The sequence below is a fragment of the Podarcis erhardii genome (genome assembly GCF_964252035.2).
Source record: "Podarcis erhardii genome assembly, chromosome: 8".
Taxonomy (NCBI): domain Eukaryota; kingdom Metazoa; phylum Chordata; class Lepidosauria; order Squamata; family Lacertidae; genus Podarcis; species Podarcis erhardii.
This window is the reverse complement of record NC_138499.1, coordinates 37,837,710-37,864,914: the sequence shown is the minus strand read 5'-3', so window position 1 is coordinate 37,864,914 and position 27,205 is coordinate 37,837,710. Positions and strand designations below refer to the sequence as shown.

At 39.6% G+C, this 27,205-nt stretch overlaps 1 protein-coding gene across 3 annotated transcripts in view; it reads right to left on the bottom strand.

The window, feature by feature from the left end:
* Nucleotides 1–3,116: 3,116 nt before the first annotated feature.
* The window catches only part of TOX (thymocyte selection associated high mobility group box), a 189,299-nt gene continuing 165,210 nt past the window's right edge, over nt 3,117–27,205 (bottom strand). For all 3 annotated transcript variants that reach the window (XM_081874366.1, XM_081874367.1, XM_081874368.1), the window contains 4 exons: nt 20,266–20,346; nt 14,565–14,951; nt 7,927–8,078; nt 3,117–6,012 (listed from right to left, as the gene is read on the bottom strand). In XM_081874366.1, the coding sequence (XP_081730492.1) occupies nt 5,976–6,012; nt 7,927–8,078; nt 14,565–14,951; nt 20,266–20,346 (657 nt within the window). In that variant the 3' untranslated portion in view covers nt 3,117–5,975. The remainder of the gene's footprint in view (nt 6,013–7,926; nt 8,079–14,564; nt 14,952–20,265; nt 20,347–27,205) is intronic.

Below are 27,205 nucleotides of genomic sequence, written 5' to 3'. Positions count from 1 at the left end.
CCAAAAAAAAACAATTCATGGAGATATGATAATGCTTGGGTGTTGAGATCTCAGCCATATTACAAAGATATACAAGGGAAAATGTCTCAGTGCTGCAGAAGCAGTCATCCAAGGTAAACACATCCACTGTACATCTTTCTTTTATGAAAATTAAAATCATTATCATCTTTTGACATGGAAGGATTTTGCTCCATGACTACAATTATCAAAATGTCCATGTCTGATGCATTCATCTGCCAGGCAATCTGGAGAACATTGGCCCTCTAAGGGTTACAACATTACAATTGTTCTTTGCAAATAAAATTCACATCTGTTCTGACAACTTATTTCAGCCTGATGCAACTTGAAAAGGTCGAGATTAATCCCAGAAAATCAGACTTCTATTGGAAAGGCCAAATCAACTTTAATTGTAGCACATTGCTATTTATATTGACATTTAGCCACAGCGGAGCATTATTCTTTTCATTGCTAATGTTTGTTTTACTCCAGAATCTCTGTGATTGCTTATATTTGATGCTAAACTGTGCTTTATGTTGCATAACTTAAACAGCTTAAGGTTAGTTTCACTGACCGAGGATATTCCATGCATATGTTTAAGAAAGATCTGTGCCTGGCTTTTATATGCTGTGTGCTGGTAATACATTACCCACCTGTGTTTAACTTTGCCAATAGAGTGTACAGCAGATGGGTATGTTGTGAGAAAGCATAAGGTATATATGAATAGGAGCCCAAATACCATGAAACTAGTTCCATAAATCTAAGGGGCTTTAGATTTGCCCCCCCCCTTGTTTGTTGGCAATCTGCTTTAGAAACTTGGGGAGCAGTATGATCCCAATTTACTCAGAAGTAAGTCCTCAAATCGGTGAGGCTTAATTGCGGGTAATAAGGCTGCACAGGATTGCAGTCTCAATTTCAAAAGCAGACTGTGAGTGTGTCAAAAAGAACAAAGAAAGTGTCAAAAAATGCACTAGCTTTGCTCAAGTCCATTGCATGAATCTAAGCAGCTCCATGAATCTCAAACTATATGTTGTTATTGCTTTAAGCCCCTTGCATGAAACAGTTACTCACTGTGGTTTTTCTGACTTTTTAAGGAAAGAAACAGCACAACCACATTCAGCAGAGGGAACCTGAGTTTCAAATACCATCCTAACCACCTACTGGCTTCCGGTACTTGTTATCAGCTCAGCCATGAACTGAAAGTTTAACTTTCGGTCAGATAAAAGACTCTCAGTTGGCAATGCCTTGCTGTTTAGCCTGGAGAACAAGAATACTCAAAATGGTGTAAGGGTGCTTTAAGTAACAGCTGGCAAGCAACCACGTCTGAGCCTTATACTCTGATATGACATGCACTTGCAGGAATGTTGCCAAATGCAGCTGCTAGACAGCTTTAACAAGTCAATTCTAATCTTAGCAAGTCAATATTAATCTTTGCCAAATTAATATTTGCCTTGACAGCCCACCAGGACAATTATGCTTGGTTTCAATGTAAATTTGAATTAAACGATGAACCCTTTGTTCTGGAATAGACTGGAGCTACGTACATTTGGGAGCCAATGTGGTGTAATCCTCATTGAACCATGAAACTTACTGGGTGACCTTGGGCCAGACACTGCCTCTCAGCCTAACCTACCTCACAGGGGCACTGTGGGGATTAAATGAGGAGGAGAAACCACGTACACCAACCTGAGCTCCTTGAAGAAAAAGATGAGCTATTAACATAACAAATACACAGTAAATGCACGTTCCCTTATGCTCTGCTTCATGTTTGCTGGTTCAACTTTTAATTTTCTAAACCCCTTTTAAAATGTAGCATATCATGAATGAATTGATGTTCCAAGTATGAAGTCCTTGGCAAAATGCGATCACCAGTTAATATCAATTTGTGCTGATGTACATAAATAGTGGTGGGTTTCTTTTCATTTAGCAGCAACCTTGACAGAATTCTAAAATACCAACAGTAAAGTTTGGGAATTTTTCTACTTCCATAAAAGGACTACATTTCACTTATAATTTAGCATGCCTGAAAACAGAAAAATAACCTTGCTAAGGAGGATACACTGTGCCATGTGTAGTGATAAGAGGATTACAATTTATTTATTTTTTGCCAGAAGTCCTGTAACATTATACCAGTGCTCTAAGATAAGTGATGAACCTTGATGAAATCCTTTTCCAGCATTGGGTAAATGTTTTACTGGTTCCTGTGCATTCCTGCCCATGTTTGCCTTCGGCAAAATCAACCACATGCGCTGCTTCACACCTGGCAGGATACTGCATGAAAACCCCCAAAGTCCCAAGTTGTCAGTGTTGATGACAAACATTTTCATCTCTCCTTACAAATGTTCTGTTCTAGCATGGGGGGGGGGGGCAAGAAATTTTCCACACCGGGTAACAGCTGACCTTGCTACGCCACTGCATGCTGGGTCTCTTTCATTGACATGCATATGTGTAGCATTGGGTACTGAAATTTGAAAGTGTTGCTAGCCTCTTGTATAATTTGTGGACATTTTTCATATAACTAAACTATTTTCATGGTTGCAGTTTGAAATATATGTTTTAGTCCTCCATCTGTCATTCAAAATATTTTACCAGTGATGCAATACTTAACATGCAAAATGCTTTAAATGCATGGTGCTTTGGTGCTTTCCAGAAAGCTTGATAACATGGGTATGGCTGCAATCTTATACTCACTTCCAGGTACATAAACTCAGTAGGACTTATTTATGGGTAGATAAATATAAGATTGCACTATATAGAAATCATATTTAAAAGTGGTTGGTGTGCAAATATGCACTTAGTCGGACATTTAGGTGAGTATTTAGGATGTTATTATAAGGGCAGCTGATTGCTCTAGGCAAGTAAATAGCTACTCTCATTTTCAAGACTGCAATTTTGATCTCTAGGCTGGGACATTTGTCTGTGCAGTTATAATGCGAAATAGCACATTGCACTAATCAGGCCAAATTTCCACAGAATGTGTGTTAGGGAACAACCACTCATGCAGTTATGTAATGTCCATTTGCTCTATGGAAACATGACTAAAATACCTCCAAGCAGTGTAAAGGGGTGAGGTTTTAACCTCCAGTATATACTTGAACAGCAACACCACCACACAGACGTTCTTTAATTATGACATACGTTTTATTGACATTGATATTTGCTTCTAGTTTGAACCTTGGTTGGTTACTGAAATTAATAAATGGTATTCTGTGACAGCACAGCCTCTCTAGCAAAGATATTGATAACACAGCACTCTCCCATCAAATCCTGTTGAAGCTGATTGCCATAACTGCCAACTGCTTCTCTCTTTGTAGAATTATTCTGAGTGGGAAATGAAATTTTACTATAACAGAATTTAATGGGAAATATTAGCTAATTGTTAGTGCTGGTTTATTTCTAAAGTACTCAACATAAAGACTATAAAACCATGAATGTAATTGTGACTTCCTATATGGATTCAAGACAAGAAAATTAGAACTCAGCTATAGCCATTTGAATAATCACATCTGATCTGCATTATTTATTAGTTATTACATGCTCAAGTGATTCAAGTTTGTACATTGCCTAATTTCATTTCAAAGCCAACATAATGTACTTTTCAGGCATTTTACATCTTTTTCTTTTGGATTGGATTAACACAATATCTCTATTTCACATATGAAATAGAAGCCAGCTGATTCGCAATTTAACCAGTACAAGTTTGCCACCCTGAGCATCCCTTAAGATGAGAATACTAGATTTTCCCAAACAGGAGATATGAATTGCCTGGCAGAGCTTGTAGCCAAGAGTAAGTGGACAAAAGGAAACAGAAATTGCACCAGCTTGCTCAAAACATAATTTGATGCTCTGTTTGGATGGGGAGAAGGAGAACTCTTAAGGAAACAAAGATAGGGTCCAAAAATTAAGAGTGCTACCTTCAATGTTAATTGGAGAATGATTGGTTAACTCTGTCTCTGGCATAGTCAATATACAGATGGGAGAACTGGCAGTGTTTGACACACCTACAACATCCCTTATTCATCCCTTCCTAAGTAGGCCCATTCCCATTTGGAGGACCATGGATGGATTCATCTCAGAATGGGTTATTCATAACTATTCATGTTCTAAACCAAGGGGTAGCCAATGTGGTTCCTCCAGATAGTATTGGACTACAACTTTCATCATCCCCAATGTGACTAATAGTCAGGGTTTATGGGAGCTGTGGTCCAATATTATCTGGAGGGTACTATGTTGGGCTTCCCTTAATCTAAGTGGTAAAAATACTCAGTTTTGGCCTCTCTTAATCACTATTCTACTCTTGGGCCATTCAGTGGTTACTGAAGAATTTAGTCCTGTCCTTGCTACTTCCTACTCATAAAAATTATGACCTAGCCCTTTTTGCCTTCATAACTGAAGTATTTTTTGGTAACTTTACATTTTGGTTTCTTTTTTCCATTATAATTCACCTTTGTTTTTTTGGGCAAATGTTCTCTGAATGCCAAAGGCATCCATTTAAAACAGTGGCACTGCTCCAGCTGCCTCAATACATTATATGGAGCTGCACTCATGTAGGGGCTTCTTTGCTGTTGCCTGTAGGCACAGGAATGACCTGTGCATGTAACACCATTCCTACCTATGTGCAGAAAGCTTCCCTTCATAGAAGAGAATGAGGAAGTCCCTGTGCACATCAGACTTTTGACATACTATATCTCCTTATTTAGTCTTCACTAATGTGATCTAGGTAACTTGTGACTAGAGATACAGGGAAGTTTGTTAAGGATTTAGCTCCCCCCCTCTACTTATTTTTTTGGTCACAGATCAACTTAGGAAGTATAGAATAAATGTTGATTACCTTCATTTTCTCCCATGAAAAGCTGGTTTGGCTTTATTCATATCACTGTAAAAACTAAACTAAAAGTATTCACACCAGCAGCAAATACATTGATGCCAACAAAAGTAGTTTTAAAAAAATCTTCTTTAAGATGCTAACAAATTTACTTACAAACACCTATATTTATTATTTCATAAATAGGCGCAACAGCTTCCATAAAAAAGATTAAATACAGACACAGTATGAAGAAACAATAATACATAGCTGTATGTAAAGGTTATAATTTAGATGTTTCCAATCTGTTTCAGCATCTAATAAAATATCAAGAAAGCATTTGGCCATTTTATACATAAGAGGACGTAAATGACGTTTACTAACCATTACACATAAAGTGATAAAAAAGCAGTTTTAGGCAGTACAAAATAAATGTGTTTGCTCTTTTCCCAACACTAAACTTTTTTTTGTATAACTAATGACAGAAAGCCAATTTCTGTTTAATTAAATTCATTTGGGAATAATTTTCCTTTTTTCTTTCAAAGAGTTTGAAAATATAGAACTATTAGTCAGTTGCTTAAAAATGAAGTAAAAATATGAATGTTTGCCAATTTAACCCCCTTTGTGAAATCAATAAACTGGAATGAGCCAGTTTCAAATTACAATTAGCTACAAAAACATTCACATTTTATACTCTAGGAGAGTGTAACATAGATGCTATTTACAAACTTGCTATGACTGCTACATCAAGCCATTTAAAAAGTCTTTAGTAGTTTCATATAAACACCCATTATGAAAACCAATGGAAAATCCAGGACTTTTATCCAAGACATCTACAGTTGCTAAGGCAGTTACTAGCGCAGCACTTCACAGCAAAAATAAAAACCAACATAAAATCTGAATGGTCCAAGCCTCCTTCCTAAATGAAAGAAGAAAAGCAACGTCCATTTAAAGGATGCTGAAGGAGAAAGAAAAAGAAACAAGGGGGTGGAGGAAGGAGCAAGACTATTTTTCCCCCCAGAGTGAATGACCCACCAGCTTAAATAGTCCTAAGTGCTTAGCAACTTGTATTTTCTAAATAAATGCAGAACTGCCTTGACTGCATATAGCAATCTGGGATGAAAAGACTTCCCTGCATTCCTCAGTGGAAAGAAGAGGCGCTTTCCCAAACTGTTCAGGTAAGGTACAAAGCTTTGTCCCTCTGCATGGCCCTGTTCAGAAAGAATTTGGGGGAGGGGGAGAGAAAAGAAAATTACATTTAATGTTGACATTCAAAACCACATGTTAAGCCTTGAGATCAGTGTTTTGATATCTTAAGCAGGCCAGAAGTGTTAGCAAAGTGTGGTGTAGTGGTTAAGAGCGGTAGTCTCATAATCTGGGGAACTGGGTTCGCGTCTCCGCTCCTCCACATGCAGCTGCTGGGTGACCTTGGGCCCCACTCACCTCACAGAGTGTTTGTTGTGGGGGCGGAAGGGAAAGGAGAATGTTAGCTGCCTTGAGACACCTGAAGGGGAGTGAAAGGCGGGATATCAAATCCAAACTCTTCTTCTTCTCTTCAAAGTCCCCCAGTTTTGGGCCAAAGACAGGCATGCAATTCTAGCCAAGGCTCCAGGGAGCACCTCAGCCCAGCAGAGAGTAAGCCTGTGCCCCTTTATAAACCAGCCTGTCTGATTGCCCCTTCCCACCAGAACATAAATGCTCTTGACACAAAGCATCTTTGCTTGGCTGTGAACATGAAAACAGAAAAGCACATGCTCTTTCTAATGCTGGGGAAACTCTGGCCCTCCACATGTTGTTTGGACTATCATCCCCATCACCCCTGACCAATGGCCATCCTGTCTGGGGTTGATGGGAAAAGCACCCTGGTCTGCATTTGGCAGAGAAGAGCGTCCGACAACATCTAGAGGGCTACAGCTTCCCCATCCCTGTATTAGACATGTTTACAGTGGTGCCTCACAAGACGAAATTAATCCATTCCGTGAGGCTCTTCGTATAGCGGTTTTTTCGTCTTGCGAAGCAAGCCCATTGACAGCTTAGCGGATTAGCGCTATTAGCGGTTTAGCGGCTTTTAGCGGATCAGCTGATAAGCGGCTTATTAGCGGATCAGCTGATAAGCGGCTTAGGGCTTAGGAAAAGGGGGGGGAGAGGGAAAAACCCCCGCAGGAACTCGCAAGACATTTTCGTCTTGCGAAGCAAGCCCATAGGGAAATTCGTTTTGCAAAGCGCCTCCAAAACGGAAAACCCTTTCGTCTAGCGGGTTTTCCGTCTTGTGAGGCGTTCGTCTTGCGGGGCACCACTGTAATATTCTTCCTTAGTTAAGCAAGTTGACCAATATCCCAGAACCCTATCACTTTAGGTGAACCCAGAAATAGTACCTCAGGTTAAGAACTTTACTTCAGGATGAGAACAGAAATCGCGTGGTGGCGGCGCGGCGGCAGCGGGAGGCCCCATTAGCTAAAGTGGTATCTCAGGTTAAGAACAGTTTCAGGTTAAGAACGGATCTCCAGAATGAATTACATTCTTAACCCGAGGTACCACTGTATTGGATAAGGAGTGTGTAGTCTGCGACCACTAGGAGGAGTGCAGAGAGAAGAAACGCCATGGTGCATCTGCAGCAGCACAACTGGGTGCCTTCTTCTGCCCCAGCTGCAACAAAACATGTCTCTCTCATATTGGTCTCTACAGCCACTGTAACCTTCCAGCAGGTTGACTTCATTCCCCAAATGTGCACTCCTTCATTGCCTCCCGAGACAGACAGCTGCCAACAAGTATATGGCTATCAAGGTAATATTCTCTTCTGTTTACTGTAAGTGGTTGGACACCATTTTCCATTTCTCTCATTGATTTCAGTGGAGGGCGAGTCTTATTTGCAATTAATTATGTGCAGTACTGCAGCCCTTGTTCTCTTACATAACAGTCTCCCTAATAGTAAAATATATTGGTCTGATGTAAAGCCAGCCACTGCTTGTTTATTATTATTTTCACTAGACATCTGTTAGTAACCAAAGGCATCAGAACCCTGTAATCTGAGCTAGATGATAAATATAAAAATAGATGCCACAATTGTTGCCCAGCTTTTGTCATAAATATTACTCAACACAAGGTGGCGTTCACTGGCTGCTCACCCATTACTGCAGTAATCATTATTCCAGTCCACACTCTGTGCTGGGGGATTTCTGCACCCTGAACGAACATACTCCATCGCTTGGGTAACAACTTGCGCAGCTGTAGATGTTGGGTTGATAATATTCTGGTAATCAGGCTGGAGAGTAAAACCCTAAAAAAAGGGGGGGGGGGAGAGAGCATTCAAAATAAGGTTTGCAGATCGAAGTTAACCTCTTAACTGAAAGTTCTGACAAAGTACCAATGTTGTACTTCTACATTTTCAAACTTGAAAAAAAAGAAAAGGAAATAGAAGGATGCTTGTGCTTTTCCAAAAGGAAAAAAAAAACCACACACTTTTTTTTTAATTGGTTGAGAAGAAATGCTAGATAACACTGCAATAGTGTAGAACTCGGAGACAAAGAACAGAGACATTTTAAAGCCATGAAAAACAACTCATTCAACACGGGAAAATAAAAGAAAGGTCTGTGTGTCTCTTACAGCTCGTATTTCGATTCAACCCAAGGATACACTATTAGTTAATTCCAAGAATATGCAACAGAATCTTTTTGAAGGATGCAGGCAGCAGGTGGCTGAGTGTTTTATTAGACTACACCTATTCACAATTATTGTTCTCAAACCCCTTTTATTTGGTTCAGTCACAAAAGGACCATCTGCTCCTTCTTTTATTTGCACTTCTTTCTCAACTACACAAAAATTCAGCTAAGGCTCTTTAACAGTTGTTGGACTAATGTAGCAAAAGCAGCATAAAACCCCAACTTGCTGTTGTTTTCAGCCAAGAGTGAGAATGCCTAAATGCTGTTTGCCAAAATCAGCGGAGTAGATCAGATTTTCAAGAATGGTATGCATTGATTTGCAGTACAGTATTTAGCTTAAATATACAGAGAGCATTGCTGAAAGGTTAGAAGCACTTTTTGTGCAGAAACACTATTATACACCCACCAATTTTGACTAGAAGAGAACAGAGATGAACCTCCCGGTGACATCAGAAGGAGGTACACTAACTAAAATAAAGGTTTCATTTTGCTACGTAGAACCTATCTGGTTGAAATGGTACATTTTATGACCCTTGTTTGCATTTGGCAAATACAATAAATGCCTAGTTCAAACCAAGAGGTTAACATATAAATGGAGAGTTGTTAGAACACTCTTGCTTTTTCTTTTGAAATCCCATTATTTAAATCTGCTTGATGTAGTAGTTAGAGTAGATGGTAGACCAGGGCACAAATTCCCACTGGGTGACCTTGGGTCATTCACTGTCTCTCACCCTAGCCTACCTCATAGGTTGGTTGTGAGTATAAATTGAGAAAGGGAAGAATTATTTGCCGCACTTTGAGATCCTTGGAGACAAAGTTGAAATATACATGTAATAATAAATATTTAAAAAATAAAGAGGAGTTCATTATTAACAAACTTGGATCCACTTTTCTACCATAAGATGAAATCTAATGTTGCTACCTAAAATATAGGATTGGTGCAGATGTAACTGTGGCTCCTAAGCGTTATTCAGAAACCATTGCTGAGAACTAGCACTCCCATTTCACAGATCCTCACTTCCCTTGAGCAAATTCTCTCTTAAATAGTTCACTGGCACTAAAGTCAAAGTAACATTATGGCTATTTATTTATTTAAAATATTTTAGTCCCACCCTTCATCCAATGATCTTAAGGCAGGTTATGCTTCTGTTAAAATCACAGTCAATAAAACAGAAAGTGAAAAGAGCAGATAAAAGCGATGATAAAACCAGCATAACAGAAAACCTCAAAGAACATCTCATTAAAAGCCGCCATTCTGTCTGACCTGGGTGGCAGTGGCTCTCAAGGGTTTCAGACAGGGAGTCTTTCTCAGCCCTACCTGCAGATGCTGGGAACTGAATCAGGGACCACCTGCATACAAAACAGATGTTCTACCACTGAGCTACGGCCCTTTTCACTGCAGTGCCAGACTAAAATGCCTGAAAGGATTTGTGAAACAGATATATGTTTACATGGCACTGGAATGCTAACAAAATCAGCACCCATTGTGTTTCCAGGAAGAGGGTATTTCACAACCACCACAGAAAAGGCCCTATCTCATGTCACCACAAGGTGTATCTTCCTTTGGCGGGACTCTAATGGTGGCACCTGATAAAGGAGGCTGATAGAGGGAGAAACATGCCTTCATATATTTGGGTTCCAATGCATTTACAGCTCTACATGTTAGCACCAGCAGCTTAAAATCAGCTCAGAAACGTAGAGGCAGGCAATAAAGATCTTTCAGTATTGGTGTTACATGGTCCCTTTCTCCATCTTTTAAGCTTATGGTGAGACCAACAGATCCTTGCTGGTCCAGAACCCTGTTTCCCACAACAGCCAAGCAGAGGCCTCTGCACATATACCGTATTTTATGCTCTATAAGACTCACTTTTTCCCTCCTAAAAAGGAAGGGGAGATGTGTGTGCATCTTATGGAGCAAATGCAGGCTGCACAGCTATCCCAGAAGCCAGAACAGCAAGAGGGATTGCTGCTTTCACTGCGCAGCAATCCCTCTTGCTGTTCTGGCTTCTGAGATTCAGAATATTTTTTTTCTTGTTTTCCTCCTCCAAAAACTAGGTGCGTCTTGTGGTCTGGTGCGTCTTATAGAGCGAAAAATACGGTAATCTAATTGCAACACTTGCCTTTTCCCCAAAGCACCAGTACTTCCCCATGATTGCCCATAGTCCAGGAAAAAACACCCTTTGCTCGCTTTGTCTAAAATGTCACTAGTTCACAGAACATGGGCACTAGTGACATTTTAGATAAATGAAATATTTTAGATAAATGAAATAAAACCAAGTGTTCAGGCAGTTAAGGCAAAGCCAACATTATGGGTCAATTGAAAACCCTTTAAAAAAAAAAATCAGTTTTAAAATATTCTCCAGTGACCCTATGGAACCAAGTGTATGGAATACTTTGTCCAAGGCTACAAATGAAGTCAAATGGACTAGTAACTTGATCCAATGATTCCTTACTTCAAAATAAATCCCCAATTTCAATTAGGGGTTACACATGCAGAAGATGCAGCCTAAATCAGAATACTATGCTGTGCCTGCTTTGTTGACTTGTCTACAAGCTTCTACATGCTCATCTATAAGCTTCAACCCTCAGACAAACAACAACTGTCTCACTAAATTGTGATTTTAGTATTCTTAAGTCAAAGCATGTACTAAAGCTGACAATGCAAATGGAGCCTATATTTCGTATAGTATAGCTCCTTCAGCTGTCAAGTGTGTGATTTGATGTTTATATTGGAAGTGCTTTGGAACTGTCTAATTTGAGGCTTATATTGGAACTGTCAGCTCTGATTAGTGGCTTTTCTTGAATTTCGACTAATGGCTCTTACTTTCGTTTGTTTTTCCTATGTACAAAAGCAGTCACAGTTATGGATACTGATTGAAAACAACAAGGAACAAAATATGTCATACCATAATTAATAGTTCTTTGAACCTTGGGTTATCAGGATTCCTTATTAATGAAGGCTCCCTTCTCCCCTGTTACAAGCCAACAGAACAGATGTAGGAGCTTCCCACAACCCAGGAAATCATGTTGCTGTTCTAATATTTGCCGAAAAGGCTTAAGCCAAAGCTAACAAAATATAACTGAAGAATTTTAGAATTGCAAAGCTAACAAAAGGCCAAATTTCTTGGCTACTGTTTCAAGCAGTCTATAATAGTCACTGGACGCTTGTGCCACTCTGATGCAGAATGGCTTAAATAGAATTTCATGTAAGGGTTTTGCAAACAACAATGCAATAAAAAATATCAGAAAATGGATGCTCTGTGGGCTAATGAGACAATGCCAAATGTTTTGCTTTGTAATGCTCAAGATAAAATCAGCAACTGTTTTGCAACATGCCTCGAATTTTATGTTTCATTTTCTTGCGCCAGATTGAAATAAAAATAGGGGACTTGATAAAGATTAATTTGATGTCAGACGGGACATTTGCTCTTTAATTAGATTTCTGTATCCCTAGCTGGGGTTTTTGTGTGCGACTGTAGCAAGTACTAAAAAGCCTGCAGCAGAACCTAAAGTGCGATCCTCATCTCTACACTTTACCGGGAACTAATTTCATTTCCTGCCTGTCTGGAGAGGTATTTTCAACAGGCATCAATGTTTTTGTCTTCACAACTGATTTATTCATCAATCTCAATGTGATGTTTTTTAAACCTTTAAATTGCATCCAAATCCTAAAGCATCTGTTTATTACACAAGGAAATTGAAAATATGTCTGTGTGATATCATACAAAGATTTTCCCTTAAGGTTATAAGGACAGTTGACAGATATTAATGATTCCCTCTCCCCATGCCTGTTAGCCACATTCAGAAACATGGTACGTGGGGGGAAATGGAGGGCAGGGGAAATAAAGAGTGGTGAAAATGCAGCATGCCCGAGAACTGACGGGATAAAAACAGATCGGAAGAAGTGAAGCTGCAATGTCTGAAAAGGCCACCCATGTGATCACATTGCAACGGAAGTGATAAAAATAAATAATGGAATTGTAGGCCTTCTATCATGGTAACATAGAAAAACAACAGCTTAGTAGATCAGTACTTCTATCTCTAGTTCAACACAGCCTTCCCCAAGCTGGTGACCTCTGCATGGTGTGGAACTACAAGTTCCCTCATCCCTGACCAAGCTGGCTGAGGCTAATGGTGGAAGTTACGGACCAAAACATCCAGAGGTCACCAGCTTGGGGAAGGCTGGTGTGACAGAACAGGAGAATGAACAGCATACTAGCACTATGAGGATAGAGGTATGTGATAGTTACCACTCATGTAATAAATGACAAAAAGCTGTATGAAAGAAGGCTTTCACAGGGCAGGCAGGCAGTTTGGTCTTAGTGGGATGGGTGAGAAGGGAGTTGGCTCATAGTCAGATCCATGAACTTCAATATTCTAGGAAGTTAACCAGAGTGCTTGCAAATCTTTGCAAACACACAGTAGACATTCAGTAGGTAGACTTTGGGCTCCCTATACACGACTTTTGTTCTGTTTTATTGAAAACAGCAATGGAATTTCATTGGGACTGTTGATTCATTTTATGTGTATCTATCACTCATTTTAGGAGTATCTGTGTTACCAAAAACCAGACAGTTACACACATAATGGCAACAATGTTTCTGTTACCAAATTCTCTAGAAGATGTGGGGAAATGGTATGGTGTGTGTGTGTTGTTGTTTTTTTAAAAAAGAATTGTAGTGCTTTTTGTTTTCAGTGTGAACACAAAATTCCTGTATAAATGTCTTGTTAGCCTATGAAAAATCAAAAGAAATGTGACTAATTTAGCTAGACTTCATTTAGGTTGCATTTTTCTAATGAAGCTCATGATTTAGAAGGTAATATCTGACAGGTGACCTGTGAGAAACTTCTGAGAGGGGCAATGAATCTAAGTGAATGAGCAACATAATGGGTTCATTATAACATATATAAGTTAAAGCACATTGGGAGGAAATAATTGGGGAAACCTTCATATATTGAGAATCTAAATTAACTGACACCGCTTAGGAAAAAGCTCTGGTCACCTGAGTGCACACTAAATGAAAACATCTGAATAATGCCTAGCACTGAGGGCAGGGACACAAAAGTCCACAAACAAGATGCTACTGATTTCATACTGTAATATAAATTGATGGTATGCCTCTTATAACCCGTCTTTTAATGTTAAAAAAAAGTATATCAGAAAGAAAAGACTAAGAGAATATAAAGTGAAAATAATGGAGTTATTTTATTTTGGGGCCGAGGAACAAGTACTTTGATACTCTAGTTGAAATAACACAATGTAGAATAAGGCCCATCTGAACTTTACTATGCATTTCCCCCTGACTGGGTGCTTTCCAGGAGTTTTGAATTTCAGCTGCCATCAGGCCCAGCTTGCACAGCCAATGGTCAGAGATATGGGAGCTGTAAGCTTAGGGGAAGACTCCTCTTAAGTGTTGTTGATGAATAAAAAGAATAAAACACAGTACTGGAATTCAGAATGATTAATGGTATGAATTATAGCTCTAATTGCCACAACATTTCTCTCCTTTGTTTGCATAAGTTCTAATAGCATTCACATACACACCAGAAATGGTCAGGGGAAGCAAGAGCGCAGAACCTCCTGGCATCTCCCTACTTCTATGCAATGAACTAGCTCACTTGTTGCTATCACAAAGGAAGTAGCATGGTTGTGGGGCATCAGGACTTTGGTACATGCATTGCATGCAGAAAGTCCCAGGTTCTGTTCTTGGCATCTCCAGCTGAGGGTCTGGAAAGGCACTGCTAGTCACAGTGAGCAATACTTGGGTAGACAAACCAATGATCTGACTCAAGCTAAGGCAGCTTCCTGTGTTCAACAAGGCTACAAAGCGGCCACAAGCTTGGAAGAAGGTAGGTTCACATACAATAAGCAGCTAAGCTTCTGCCTTGCTCATGCTAGCCTGCAAGTTGTCTACACATGTGTGACTTTTTATATGGTTAGAGAACAGGAACCATCTGGTTTTCCTCCATAGGGAGAAGCAGATTTCTGGGGATCATAACTCGCAGCTGCAATATGAAACCTGGAACTCTGAGCCAATGCAAAAATGGGAAGTAACACAAATATTAATGCATCATCAGAGATTAGAAACACAGGTAGGACTTACTTGTTGCATTGTAGGTGAATGCAAAGCAGACTGGACCTGCATTGGTAGCTGGTTCCCAATGGACTGCTGCATTGTAAGTGGCTGGTGTTGTTGTATACTGAGGTGTGGGTGAAGAGGAGGACTCATCTGAAGGGATGGAGGTGGAGACACAGCCATATTGGCTATGGAAACAGTCACTGGCATTTGGCTGTTAGGCTTAGGTGCTATATTCCTAGGAATATTGGGATGTATGGCTGTTATGTGAGGATTCATTCCTCCTTGTTGGTGGTAATGGGAACTTAGATACAATGCCGAATGAGGCTGTGTAGATCCATGGAATACTGACTGCTTTGTGTTCATCATCTGAGGTTGCTGGGATACCTTAACATCCACAGGTTCATTGTAGCTCTGTTCAGAAAAAAAAAATAAAACAAAAACACCAGACAATACTTAAAGGCTGTTAGTGCTGTAAGCATTATAGCCAAAGTGAATGAATGCATGACATGGTTACGAATGTACAAAGGGCCCTGCTGAATCAGAGCAAAGGGCTGTCTAGTCCAGCATTCTGTTCTCACAGAGGCTAAGCAGATGCTTATGTAAAGACTAAAGCAGAGCTCGACTGCAACAAGCTCTTAGTTTCTTCTGCTCGCCCAAATGTAAAATAATAAAAGACACAGCAATGGAAACCTAAAGGCAAGTCAAAACAAGAAGTTGTACATGACCTTGAAAACAAGAGCCTGGAATTAGACAAACATTTTCCTGTCATGAATATGTCCAGCTATGTAACATACCACTTATTGACTTGCATGATGTAGTTACTACCTCTGAGAAGGCATGCAAATGCATCCTTAATATTTTCTCTCTCTCCCTGACCCCATTGTTTTCCTCCTATTATCTCTTGCCTCTGCATTCACCTTCATTCTCATTGAGTTGAAGTCTTTGGGCTTACCCACATTTCTGTTTGTGCCAAGCCTAGAAAGCACAGGTCCAAGCAGTTTTCTGCTTGAGCCACGCTTTCTAGATATGGGTCCGAGCAGTTTCCCCCTCTCAAACCTGCTCTTTAGCGATAGATCAGAACAAATGGCAATCTGGGGAAAACTGGAATTGCTGTTTGCTCTGACTGATCACTAAAGAACAGTTTTCCCTGGGGGAAAGCAGTGGGATAAGAGGAGGCATGGCCAAGTCCTTACTGTTGTTTCTACGTTCTGTAGCTGATTTGCATATGAATCCTTGCTCATTCCAGGTGGCCCATTGAGAGGCATTGAGTGGTAGATGGAAATGAGAGAAAGGGTGGGACAAGAGCAGATGAAGTGCCTAGGTGAGCATCTCCTCCAAAGTATGGCCAAGGACACTGAGAAAGGAGGGGGACATGGCTTTTATTATTATTACTTCGAAAAGAAAAGTAATGAACGACTGTTCAGTAATTATCACATCACTATTTGTGAATGACATTGTGATACTGACCGCACTACTGTTTGTAGACCTCTTAGAGGTTCTGCTTACAATCAAGCAATATATAAAATTTGTTAAATAAAATAAGTAAAAACAAACCAAGACTTGTGCTTAGAGGGTTTTTCTGCAGCTACACAGAAGCTCCTTCTATAGATCTCAAGCAGGATGAAGCAGACTCATTACCGAACGCCTGTGGAACTGATATGGGACATGGGACCTGTGGCCTTCCAGGTGCTGTGAGACTCCAACTCCATTGAGCCCAGAAGGATGGGAGTTGCACTCCTCATCTCTGCCCTAGAGAGAAGTCTATGCAAGGTCTCAGAAATTACCTGCAGCAGGCTCAGCTCTACTAATTCTAGGTCATCAACCCAATATACATTTATGAACACAAAGTTATCCAGCAACATTTCTTTAAAAAAGAAACTTTTTGGAACAATCAGTGGATACTTGTGTTTCCTAATAACTTCCATATAACATATATATATTTAAAAGTTTATTTACATCAGTTTTCCCCACAGTCATTTCATCAGAGCTGACTTATAAACTAGATGTGCTCACATAAATGCAGCAAAGAGCAAGAGATTAACTCCCCCGGGGCTTGCCACTGGATATGTACCTGAATAATAATTCATCTCTTAGGGAGAAGTTGAATGAATAACTAGTGGAAGGTGAAACATGCCAGGGAAAAAAGAGAGAGATAAAATGTTCCTTTGAAAGAAGGCAGTACTATGTCAAAACAAGAGTTGGAAGATGCATATATGCCCTTATTCTATAACCTCCATGTCACATTTCCTCCATTTACAAGTCAAAATAAGTTTAATGTTACTCCAGGCACTCTGGGGTCACTGGAGCCTGTGAAGAACCATTTGTATTCCTTTTGATGTATGCACCATCACCACCAATCAGCCAATATGCACATTACAGAAATTGGTTCATTATGCGCAATGATATACAATGAAAAAGATGATAACTTCATTTGCCCAAGTCAAGCTGTAGTAATGATGGCAACAAAAACGTATTTTCTCCAGTAAACTGAGCAAAATTAAATGGAAATGATAAAGGGAATTCAATTCTCGGCGCATAGGTAAGAATATGCGTTCCACCTGCACCCAATGTGATATACTACTCCACTTGCACACAGAAAACCCAAACACAAGGCAATAGATTTAAAATGTAGCTCTCTCTATTATTATTATTATTATTATTATTATTATTATTATTACGGTGGCATAAAAGAAATGTTGGACCATACTGAGTGGGAGTCATTTTCTTTCTCAATGTGAAGGGTTTTAACGTTCTCTAAAGCTCTCTTAAACTGAGTGGGGATTGACTAATAGCATTGTTTCGCTGTTCCGGTGTTATGTACCCCACTAGGGTGGGGAACCTTCTTCAGCCTTAGAACTGCATTCCCTCAAATGCAACCTTATTGGTGGGGTGGAGGCATGCACTTATGGCGGGTGTGGCAAAATAGGTGTGGTCAGACACACTCCACCCTCCATACAGGCAAGCAAGAGTAATTATCACATTCTAGCCACGTAAAAACACTAGAAGAGGAAACAGGTGAGGTTCAGTGAAGAGTGCAGCTTGGCCTGGGCAGAGTCTCAGGGGCTACAGGCTTCCTCAACCTCAGCCCTCCAGATGTTTTGAGACTACAATTCCCATCATCCCTGACCACTGGTCCTGCTAGCTAGGGATCATGGGAGTTGTAGGCCCAAAACATCTTGAGGGCTGAGGTTGAGGAAGCCTGGGCTAGAGATAGAATTACCAGCTTGCCTGGTTGGGTTGGAGGTTAATTGTTCTCTGAGGAAGTTGGACGAGATGACCCCTGGGGTCCCTTCTAATGCAACAATTCTATGATCCTAGACCCCTGCCTCTTTAGGCTGCAGCCAGCAATGGAGGGCTGGAGAAAAAGCAGGGAGTGGTGATGGTAGAGAGGAGATGGGGCCAAGAATCCAGAGTACCAGAACTGGGAAGTGACAGATTAAGGATCCTGGGACCCAGGCATTGGAAGTGCAGCATCAGTGATGGTGTGAGGACGTTTGTTTGAAAGCTGAAAGGTTTTACCAGCTTAAGGGGAAAGACTTCAGTGGTTCAGAAAGTGAAACTTGTTACTAAATTTGGAAAGAAAGACCTATCTGGTTTATTTGTTCTATGTCTTTCAAAGACAGTCTAATATTTGTAAAGTGTTTAAAATATCTGTGCCAAGTCTTGGGATATCAGACTTGTAGACATGGACAGGCAGGCAGCTCTGGCAAAAGGGCAATCATAATAACAAAGTGCAAGACTTAATTAATTCATATTCTTTAGAGGACATATAGTAATATTTGTTTATATTTTTAGCTATCTAAATACTGTTATGATAATACCCTTTATTCAGGTTTCAATGGGGATTTTTATGTGTCTGCAGATTTGAATAACGATAGGGTTTTACAAGGAATGAAATTATCTACATACATGCTTTTATAAACACTGGTTGATTTATATTTTTACCTGTTTATATCTTGGATGATCTCATATATCTATTTTCTTTTATTCATAATAATATATGTAGTCTCTTATGTAAATATTTGAATAAACAGATTAAAATATTATTAAAAGAGACTTGATGCCAGTTGGAGTATGGACTCAACATCCTGCACCTGAGTCCCAAAGTAGCCCCCTAACAAATTTAGCTGTTCTCCAAAGGAGGAAACGTAATGCCTAAATCATTCATGAAATGAATGTTACATGTTAGATACTATATTTGATTGCATGTAGAAGGGGCCCCAGTTTGATCTAAATAGCACATTATATCTTTTGAAATAAAATAAGGCATGTTTTATATCCTAAGCTTCTAGAGCTGCCTCCATAAAATACTTTATAAATATCGACTCAACAGGTAAACTAACATATCTACTATCAGCTTGAACACAAAAATGCCATGTTAAGCAATAAAAGTGCTTGTTTTTTAAAATTCAAAATTGCAATTCACAGCATTTTAAATAAGGCTATACAATTTGCTATACAAACTACTAGCAAAAGTAGTAAAAGTTGCAACTAAGGGCAATGCAAAAGCTTAGTCAGTATTATAAATAATATCATAATCTGAATAGCATTATAAAAAAAGCTTTGTAATGTGATTTTTTACTTTATATATTTATTTCCACACACATCAAACAGCTTGACTGTAGCCCCATTAATTTCAATAATTCTAAGACAGGAGTGGGGAATAGGCTTTGAGAAAAGCTCTAGCAAACATTGTAATATATTTAATGGAGACTAATGTACATTTGTATCATCAATTCCAAGTGAACAGTGGTCACCTTTTGGCAACTGGTAATCCTAACAAATAAAATAAAATAAATCTAGAGTATTGAAATATCAAATTTTAGACTCATCAGCATGAAAACACTTCTCATTTCAAGCCACTGTAGTTGAATATATAGGACTTTCAAATATGTTGTTAAGACTTGCTGCACCAGCATACGGATGCTTACAATGGGTTACATAGATAAAGGATAACATATAGGTACATTTATTGTGGGGGGGGGGGCGGAGAGAAAAAAAGAGAGAGGGGGGAGAAAAATGGATTGGATCCAAACTGGAAACACAGCTTCTCTTGTACACCAATCCTCCTCTATATACCCTCTGCACCCTGACTCCTGAAGGTCAAGGAACACTTTGGAACAGCATTGGAAAAGGCGCAGAGGGCTGCAGCAGGAGGAAGGTAATGGCAGAAACTGAAGGGTGGAGAAGCTACCTTGCCTTTTCAAAAGTGGCTTTTCCATTAGTACAAGGCATTAATCCAAGCCCACGCCATGTACAACTAGTCCATTTGTCACCTACAAGGTGGTGATCATGTTGTACAAGTACACACAAGCTACTGGAAATCAAAACAGCCAGTTACTGGTTGCGGTCCAACTTTCCATTGGCAGATGTAAGATTTATCAATAGTCAATTTTATCTTTCATTTGTGGTCCTGCTCATGCCTCTAAGCTATGGAAATGAAAGGGGGATAGGGTTTGCCATCTAGCATAAACAAACAGCTGTTTGTATTAAGCAGCAATTCCCAGAATTAGCTTAAAAGCTTAGAGAAGCAATAATTGTTTTTTACATATTACACAGCTGGACAATAAAAAAATATGGCTGGAAAACCTATAATCCACCCAATGCCTATTAATTAATTAATTAATTAATTAATTAATTAATTAATTATTAAGGTTTACACCCGGCCATTAAAAAAACAACTTATCAGGGTGACTTTCAATATTAAATATTAAAAACATGTTACCTTGGATACAAGGCTTGCTCTGTATGCAGCTAACTGCTTCAGATATTCCTTCTTAGCAGCTTCAGTTTTCTTTTTATACACCTGAAAAAGAAGGAAGAGTGGCAAATCAGCAACTAGGCTTGTTGGGCTATAAATTAAAACATCATAACCTGCAATATTTACACAGCAGCAGCAAACTTCCCTATTCTCTTTATCTTTTTTACCTTGCAAACTTTTGCTTGTTTGTTAACTAAGCAAGCAAGATAGCAGTTGAAATGTGAAAAACAACACTCAACACTATCCACATGACAAAAACACCATGATCCAATTAAAAAATAAAGCTAAAAAATGAATGGAGAGTGAATATTTTTTTTTAATGTGGTTGATCAAAGCTACTATATTTTGAGAATCTTTTATTACATTAGGATGAACATATGTTCTCATATATTTTTGATGTATATTACATTCTGTATTATATATGCTTTTGTAGTTCGCCTTGAGACATTTTATATTGTAAATGATGAATAAATGCAGTAAGAATAATAATATGCAATTAGGATTAGTTTGGTTTACTCAAACGCCGCTTTTATGTTACTGTCATCTTGTAGAGGCTCCTTGAAATGTTTCCTGCATGGGAGGGGCTCTGTGGAGTGGCAAGAGTCACTTGGGCTGACCTACAGTTCACTCTGATCACTTTGAGCATGTATGTTTTCATGCCACAGATTCCTGGGAGTGGCTGGCACTGGTATATGGCCATATAACCTGCCACAGTGAAGTATTTCCAGCAATTACTATATGGTGGTCATAATGAAAGAAACTCTCTTGGGCTGACCTAAATTAAACAAGTCAGATCCTGACCACATTTAACCACACATTTAGTCCTACATAGGGCAAAGTTCACCATGTCTCTGCACCTTCTTCTTTCAACAAGTCAGAACAGAACTAGCTGCCCTAAGAAATAATTTGCGCGGCCATTTTGAGATGCTAATTAAAAAGTGGTAAGATTATCACCTGAGGTACTCACTCATCTCCACAGAGTGCGTACTGCACTCATGTAATAAGGAAGCCAAGTTTGTTGATCTATGGTAGCTATTTTGCATCATAAGTCACCTATCTTATAAAAAAAGCAATAGGAGCTGCTAATGTCAGAATGAGAAATGTCTCCAATCTAATTACAAACTTGAAAATCATAATACTGAAGTTATCTGTGCCAATTTATGTTGGAACTTAGTCATGGCTACCTCCTGGTTGATTTTCATTTATTGGCATTATCAACATGTAGGACCTACAACAAGCTGTTGCAGTGTACAGAGCTCCCAATCAGTGATTCAGCCAGCCAGCAATGCCCTCCACCAGACTCCATTCCACTCCTTCTCCCATACATTCCTGTTTTTCTTCCACAATAGACAGTCAGCATTCTATGGCCAAAGAGCTTTTTACTGTACTTCTGTAAATGTTTGTGTTTCTCAGAAACTCCTTATTGTGTAGGGATACAGTGGTACCTTGGGTTACATACACTTCAGGCTACATACGCTTCAGGTTACAGACTCCGCTTACCCAGAAATAGCACCTCGGGTTAAGAACTTTGCTTCAGGATGAGAACAGAAATTGTGCGCTGGTGGTGCAGTGGCAGCAGGACGCCCCATTAGCTAAAGTGGTACCTCAAGTTAAGAACAGTTTAAGGTTAAGAACAGACCTCCAGAACAAATTAAGTTCTTAACCCGAGGTAGCACTGTATTGCCATTTCGGCTATATAAGTCAGAACATTCACCTCTGAATGTCAGAAATAGAGTGAACTATTAATTATTATTAATATTTACTATTTCTACTAATATTACCATTTATGCATTACCTTCAGTGAACACAGATTCTTACCGAGTTACATGGGCAATAAAGACAAGTCCCTGCCCCCAAGGAGCTTACAATCCCAAAGAGATAATAGGGCAAAAAGCAGAATGAAGGAACAAGACACAGGCATAGATACAGAAGGATGTGGGCAGATGAAGCTACCTGTACTGTATTTCAATTGGGAATGAGAATTAAAGGAACAGGATACTTCATGTGGAAAAGATGGAGTTGGACAAAGGATGTGGAAGAAGGGACGTTATCCTGCTTACCTCTATTTGTTACTGGAAATAAAGCAACAGAGCTCTTTCTACATAGTTTGGCGGCAGGTATAACAACCTACCTATTGATACTTCCAGCTACACATCTTCTCTAACTCATTATTTTCAATTGTTTGAATTTGACGGGAACAGTAAATTGTTGTTGGCATTCATCTGTCTCATGAGACAATGGAGTGTGCCCATTGGGCTAAAGGCAAACCACTGTGTTAGTAGCATCAAAGTGAGCTCTCTGGGATGCAAGCCTGAGAAGTGTGTATGGAGGTCCTGGGCTGTTCAGATGGCAAGACACACACCCTCTTGGCCTTGCTGATGTGGTCCAAAGGAGCACAATCATTTTGCGTGTCCAAAAGAAGGTCATTGGAAGAGGGGAGGCAGTTTCATGATCTCCACAAAGACTATAGTGTTCCCTACTCATGTTTTAGAGTAAGCACAATTCCTGCAATTTTAAATTGATCCCTTCTGATATTCTGATTCCATATTATTTTAATATAGTGCATGCATACACAGAGCCAGAGAACTAAAGAACACCTGGTGGATAAAAAACCCTCAAGATATCCAGCACTTAGCAGGCACTCATGATGCACAGAGTTTCTTTAAAGCCACAAAGACCATCTATGGGTCAATAAATCATGGCATATGCCCCCTATCCTCAACAGATGGTACCACACTTCTAAAAGATAAGCTATTGCACAAGCTGGAAAGAACATTAACAGCATCTCTTTATCCACAACTCCCCCATAGCTGCTGAGGTCTTCTCACAAATTCCGCAAAAACAAATTAGAGATGAGCTTGCAGTATCTCCAGATCTGGGAGAGTTGTGTACAGCTATTAACCAATGAAAAACAACAAAGCCAGTGGATCTGATGGGATGCCTGCCGAAGAGGGCAGAATTAAGTGTACACAACAACTTCACAAGCTCATCAAAAAAATCTTGGAGATCCCAGCAGAAATTATCAATTTCTTTTTTTAGAAAGGTGATAGAACAGATTGTGGAAACTATTAAGGCATCTATTTATTAGCTGCAGCAAGCAAAATTCTGGCAAGGATCTTAGCAAACTATCTTCTAACAATATCTGAGGCTATGCTTCTTGAATCCCAAAATGGTTTTCAACCTTCTAGGGGGAACAGTGGACATGATTTTCACCGCTCGACAGCTACAAGAAAAATGCAGAGAGCAAAATCAAACCCTGTATATGATGTTTATTGACCTGACTAGGGCCTTCAACACTAAATTGTAATGCCCTGTGGACTGTCCTTCTGAAATTTGGCTGCCCAGATAAATTTGTGAACATCCTTCAGCTCCTCCATGATAATATGACAACAACAATTGAAGATAACAATGGCTCTCAACGCAAACCATTCACAGTGGGATCAGGTGTTAAACAGTGTTGTGTTTTCGCCCCAACTCTATTTATTATTTTCATTGCCATGATTCTAAATTTTGTAGAAGGGAAATTCACCACCAGACTAGAAATCATATATCAAACAGATGGAAAGCTCTTTAATCTGAGTAGGCTGAAAGCAAAGAGTAAGGTTACTATAACTTCCATCATAGAATTTCAGTATGCTGATGACAATGTAGTGTGTGCACACTCAAAGGAAGACCTCCAAACCATCCTAATTTTATTTGCAGAAGCTTATGAAAAGCTTTGGCCTATCTCTCAACATCCCAAAAACCAAAGTGCTGCACCAACAAGCACAAAACAACCACTCTGCAGCAGCACAAATCCAACTCACTGGTGTAACGTTGGAAAGTGTTGATCACTTCTCCTACCTGGGCAGTTCTCTTTACACAAGGGCCGACATTGATGCCAAAATCCAGCATCACCTGAGCTCTGCGAGTGCAGCTTTCTCTCAATTGAAGTGCAGAGTGTTTGAGGACTGGGACATTCACAGGGAAACCAAAATGTTTGTTTACAAAGCTATTGTACTGCCAACCTTACTATATGCTTGTGAAACATGGACCACTTATAAATGCCATCTCCGACTGATTCCATCGAAAGATTCCATCAACGGTGTCTCCGAAAAATTTAACATATCACTTGGGAATACAGGCAAACTAATGCCAGTGTACTGGAAGATGCAAAGATCACCAGTGTTGAAGCAATGATTCTTCAACAACAACTTCATTGGACTGACTGGTCATGTTGTTCAGATGCTTGATTATCATCTTCCAAAGCAACTACTATATTCCGAATTTAAAAATGGAAACCGTAATGCTGGTGGTCAACAAAGACTCTCTCAGTGCAAATCTTTAAAAATATAGTATAAACACTGACAGTTGGGAAACACTGGCCTGTGAGCACTCCAATTGGAGAACAGCCTTTACAAAAGGTGTCATGGATTTTGAAAATGCTCAAACTCAGGATGAAAAGGAGAAATGTGCTAAGACAAAGGAACGTTTGGCAAACCCTCACCATGATCAGCTCCCATCTGGAAGCCTATATCTCTATTGTGGAAGGATATGTGGATCCAGAATTGGTCTCTACAGTCACTTACACTGTTAAGACTGTGTTCATGGAAGACAATCTTACTTGGCTACGAATGATCACCAAAGAAGAAGAACACATACATACTCCTAATTAGATTTCTAAACTGCAGAATTATTTGTGAAGTGGTGCCACATTATTCCTATGAAATGTGCTTTATTTTATTCCATCAAAGCTGTGTTTTCAAGAGCATGCAGGTCCCTCTGATCTCTGCTGGGAAAACCCAGAGGTTGCTTAAAAGGATTAAAGATTTTGCATCCCAGGGAAACATAAGATCATAATGGAGAAACAGGCATCCTAGGATACTAAAGCTGTATATATCGAGAGAGGAATAAATATAATAGATTGGTTCTAGCTGTGCAACGGCATGTGTGCATTCTTTTGCAATTTCTTCAGATTACAAAGCTGAGCTCATTTTGTTTCAGAAAGGTTTTATAACAAGTTGCGTTTCTGAGTTGATTGTTTGTGGTTATTGCTAAAACGTATTGTTTGTTTCAAGGAAATGAAACACCCGTTAGCTGACAGGTTTTTCCCCTCCCCAGCAGCTAAAATTAAATTTGCCTGACCTGAAAGAAGAGGCAAGAATGCAAATTGCACTCTCTGTTTGAATACATCTGCATAATTGTGTTATTTCGTTTTCAAAACAAAAAATAGAGCCCAATAAGAATAAAAGATCACAGAGATTTATTCCTGGCATTTCTCATTTTGTAAGTCCAATTAATGGTATTTCTATAGAGCTTTTTATGCAAGCATGATTATGGCATCCTATCATACAAACATAGTGCCATTTCCCCTATCCAGTCATGCACAGTCTTAGGTGCTAAGCATTTCTAAGCACCTTCTGGGTTTCTTTTAAGATTGTGGTGCAATAAAACTAGTCTTAGTCTTATAGTTTAAACAGGACAGCCGTGACAGGAAAATATTATGACTAAAGTAGAATAATCCTGTAGACACATGGTAGGCTCAAGTCCCAAGATTCAAATATCATGTGAAAACTCACATTTTACCACACATTTTATTTTGATACGGGTGCAACATTCACAATAAAGGGCTATTGACTATGCAGAGTTCAGTTTTGATTGTACTTCCATGTGGTTTTGAATTGAAGGAAGTTAAAAAAAAACAACTGTTGGTATCAGGGGCCTGACAGTAACTGCATTAGAAATTAAGACTGGGGAAGCCGTCTCCATTTAGCTATATCCATGTACTGCAAGCATTAATAAAACATAAAGACACGATAAGACCAAAGGCTGATCTAGTCTACCATCCCATTTCCCACAATGGCCACTCAGATACTTATGGAAAGCCCAACAGCAGGATATGAGCTCTGTATTGCTTTGCAACTGCAGTTTCCCTGCAACTGGTACACAGAGGCATATTGCCTCTAATGCTGATGGTCACGTAGCCCAGTTTGTAAGCAGCTTAGTTTGGTGGCCATTACTTCATCTTCTGGAAGAAAATTAATTATGAGCTGTGCAGAGAAGTACTTTGTGACTCGTGGTCTATCCTACCTCATTGCATTAGCTAGATTTTGCTTAGTGTCCTTATACAGTGTCCTTAAACAAATAATTGATTTCACAAGTGCTTTCTTGTCTTTAAGCAACTATGATGGACAGATCCATACTAAGTTAGATGAACTAGATCCAACTAGTTTCAGTGGGAATTACAACTTTCCCCATTGATTTCAGCTAATTTAGCCTGGATCAAACCTCAAATCTGTACAGCAAAAATGAATGTTAGAAGTTAGAAATGAATAGTTAAAATTTTTGGATTACGTTCAAATATAAACTTGGGTGCTTTAACTAGTGTAACAACCAATTAGCTGTTAAAGTTGCTGAGGAAATATATGAACCAGAAGATTTAGATCACTAGTAGTTTGAATCACGATTCACACTGTTCTGATTTAATCCAATTTATCTTAAGGTAAAGGTAAAGGGACCCCTGACCATTAGGTCCAGTTGTGACTGACTCTGGGGTTGCGGCGCTCATCTCGCTTTATTGGCCGAGGGAGCCGGCGTACAGCTTCCAGGTCATGTGGCCAGCATGACTAAGCCGCTTCTGGCGAACGAGAGCAGCGCACGGAAACACCGTTTACCTTCCCGCCAGAGCGGTACCTATTTATCTACTTGCACTTTGACGTGCTTTTGAACTGCTAGGTTGGCAGGAGCAGGGACCGAGCAACAGGAGCTCACCCCGTCGCGGGGATTCGAACCGCCGACCTTCTGAATGGCAAGTCCTAGGTTCTGTGGTTTAACCCACAGCGCCACCCGCGTCCCCACCAATTCACCTTAACCCTCCCCAATCAATTCCCTTCTGGAGCATAGTTCCTCTTGGCAGGCTAAACCA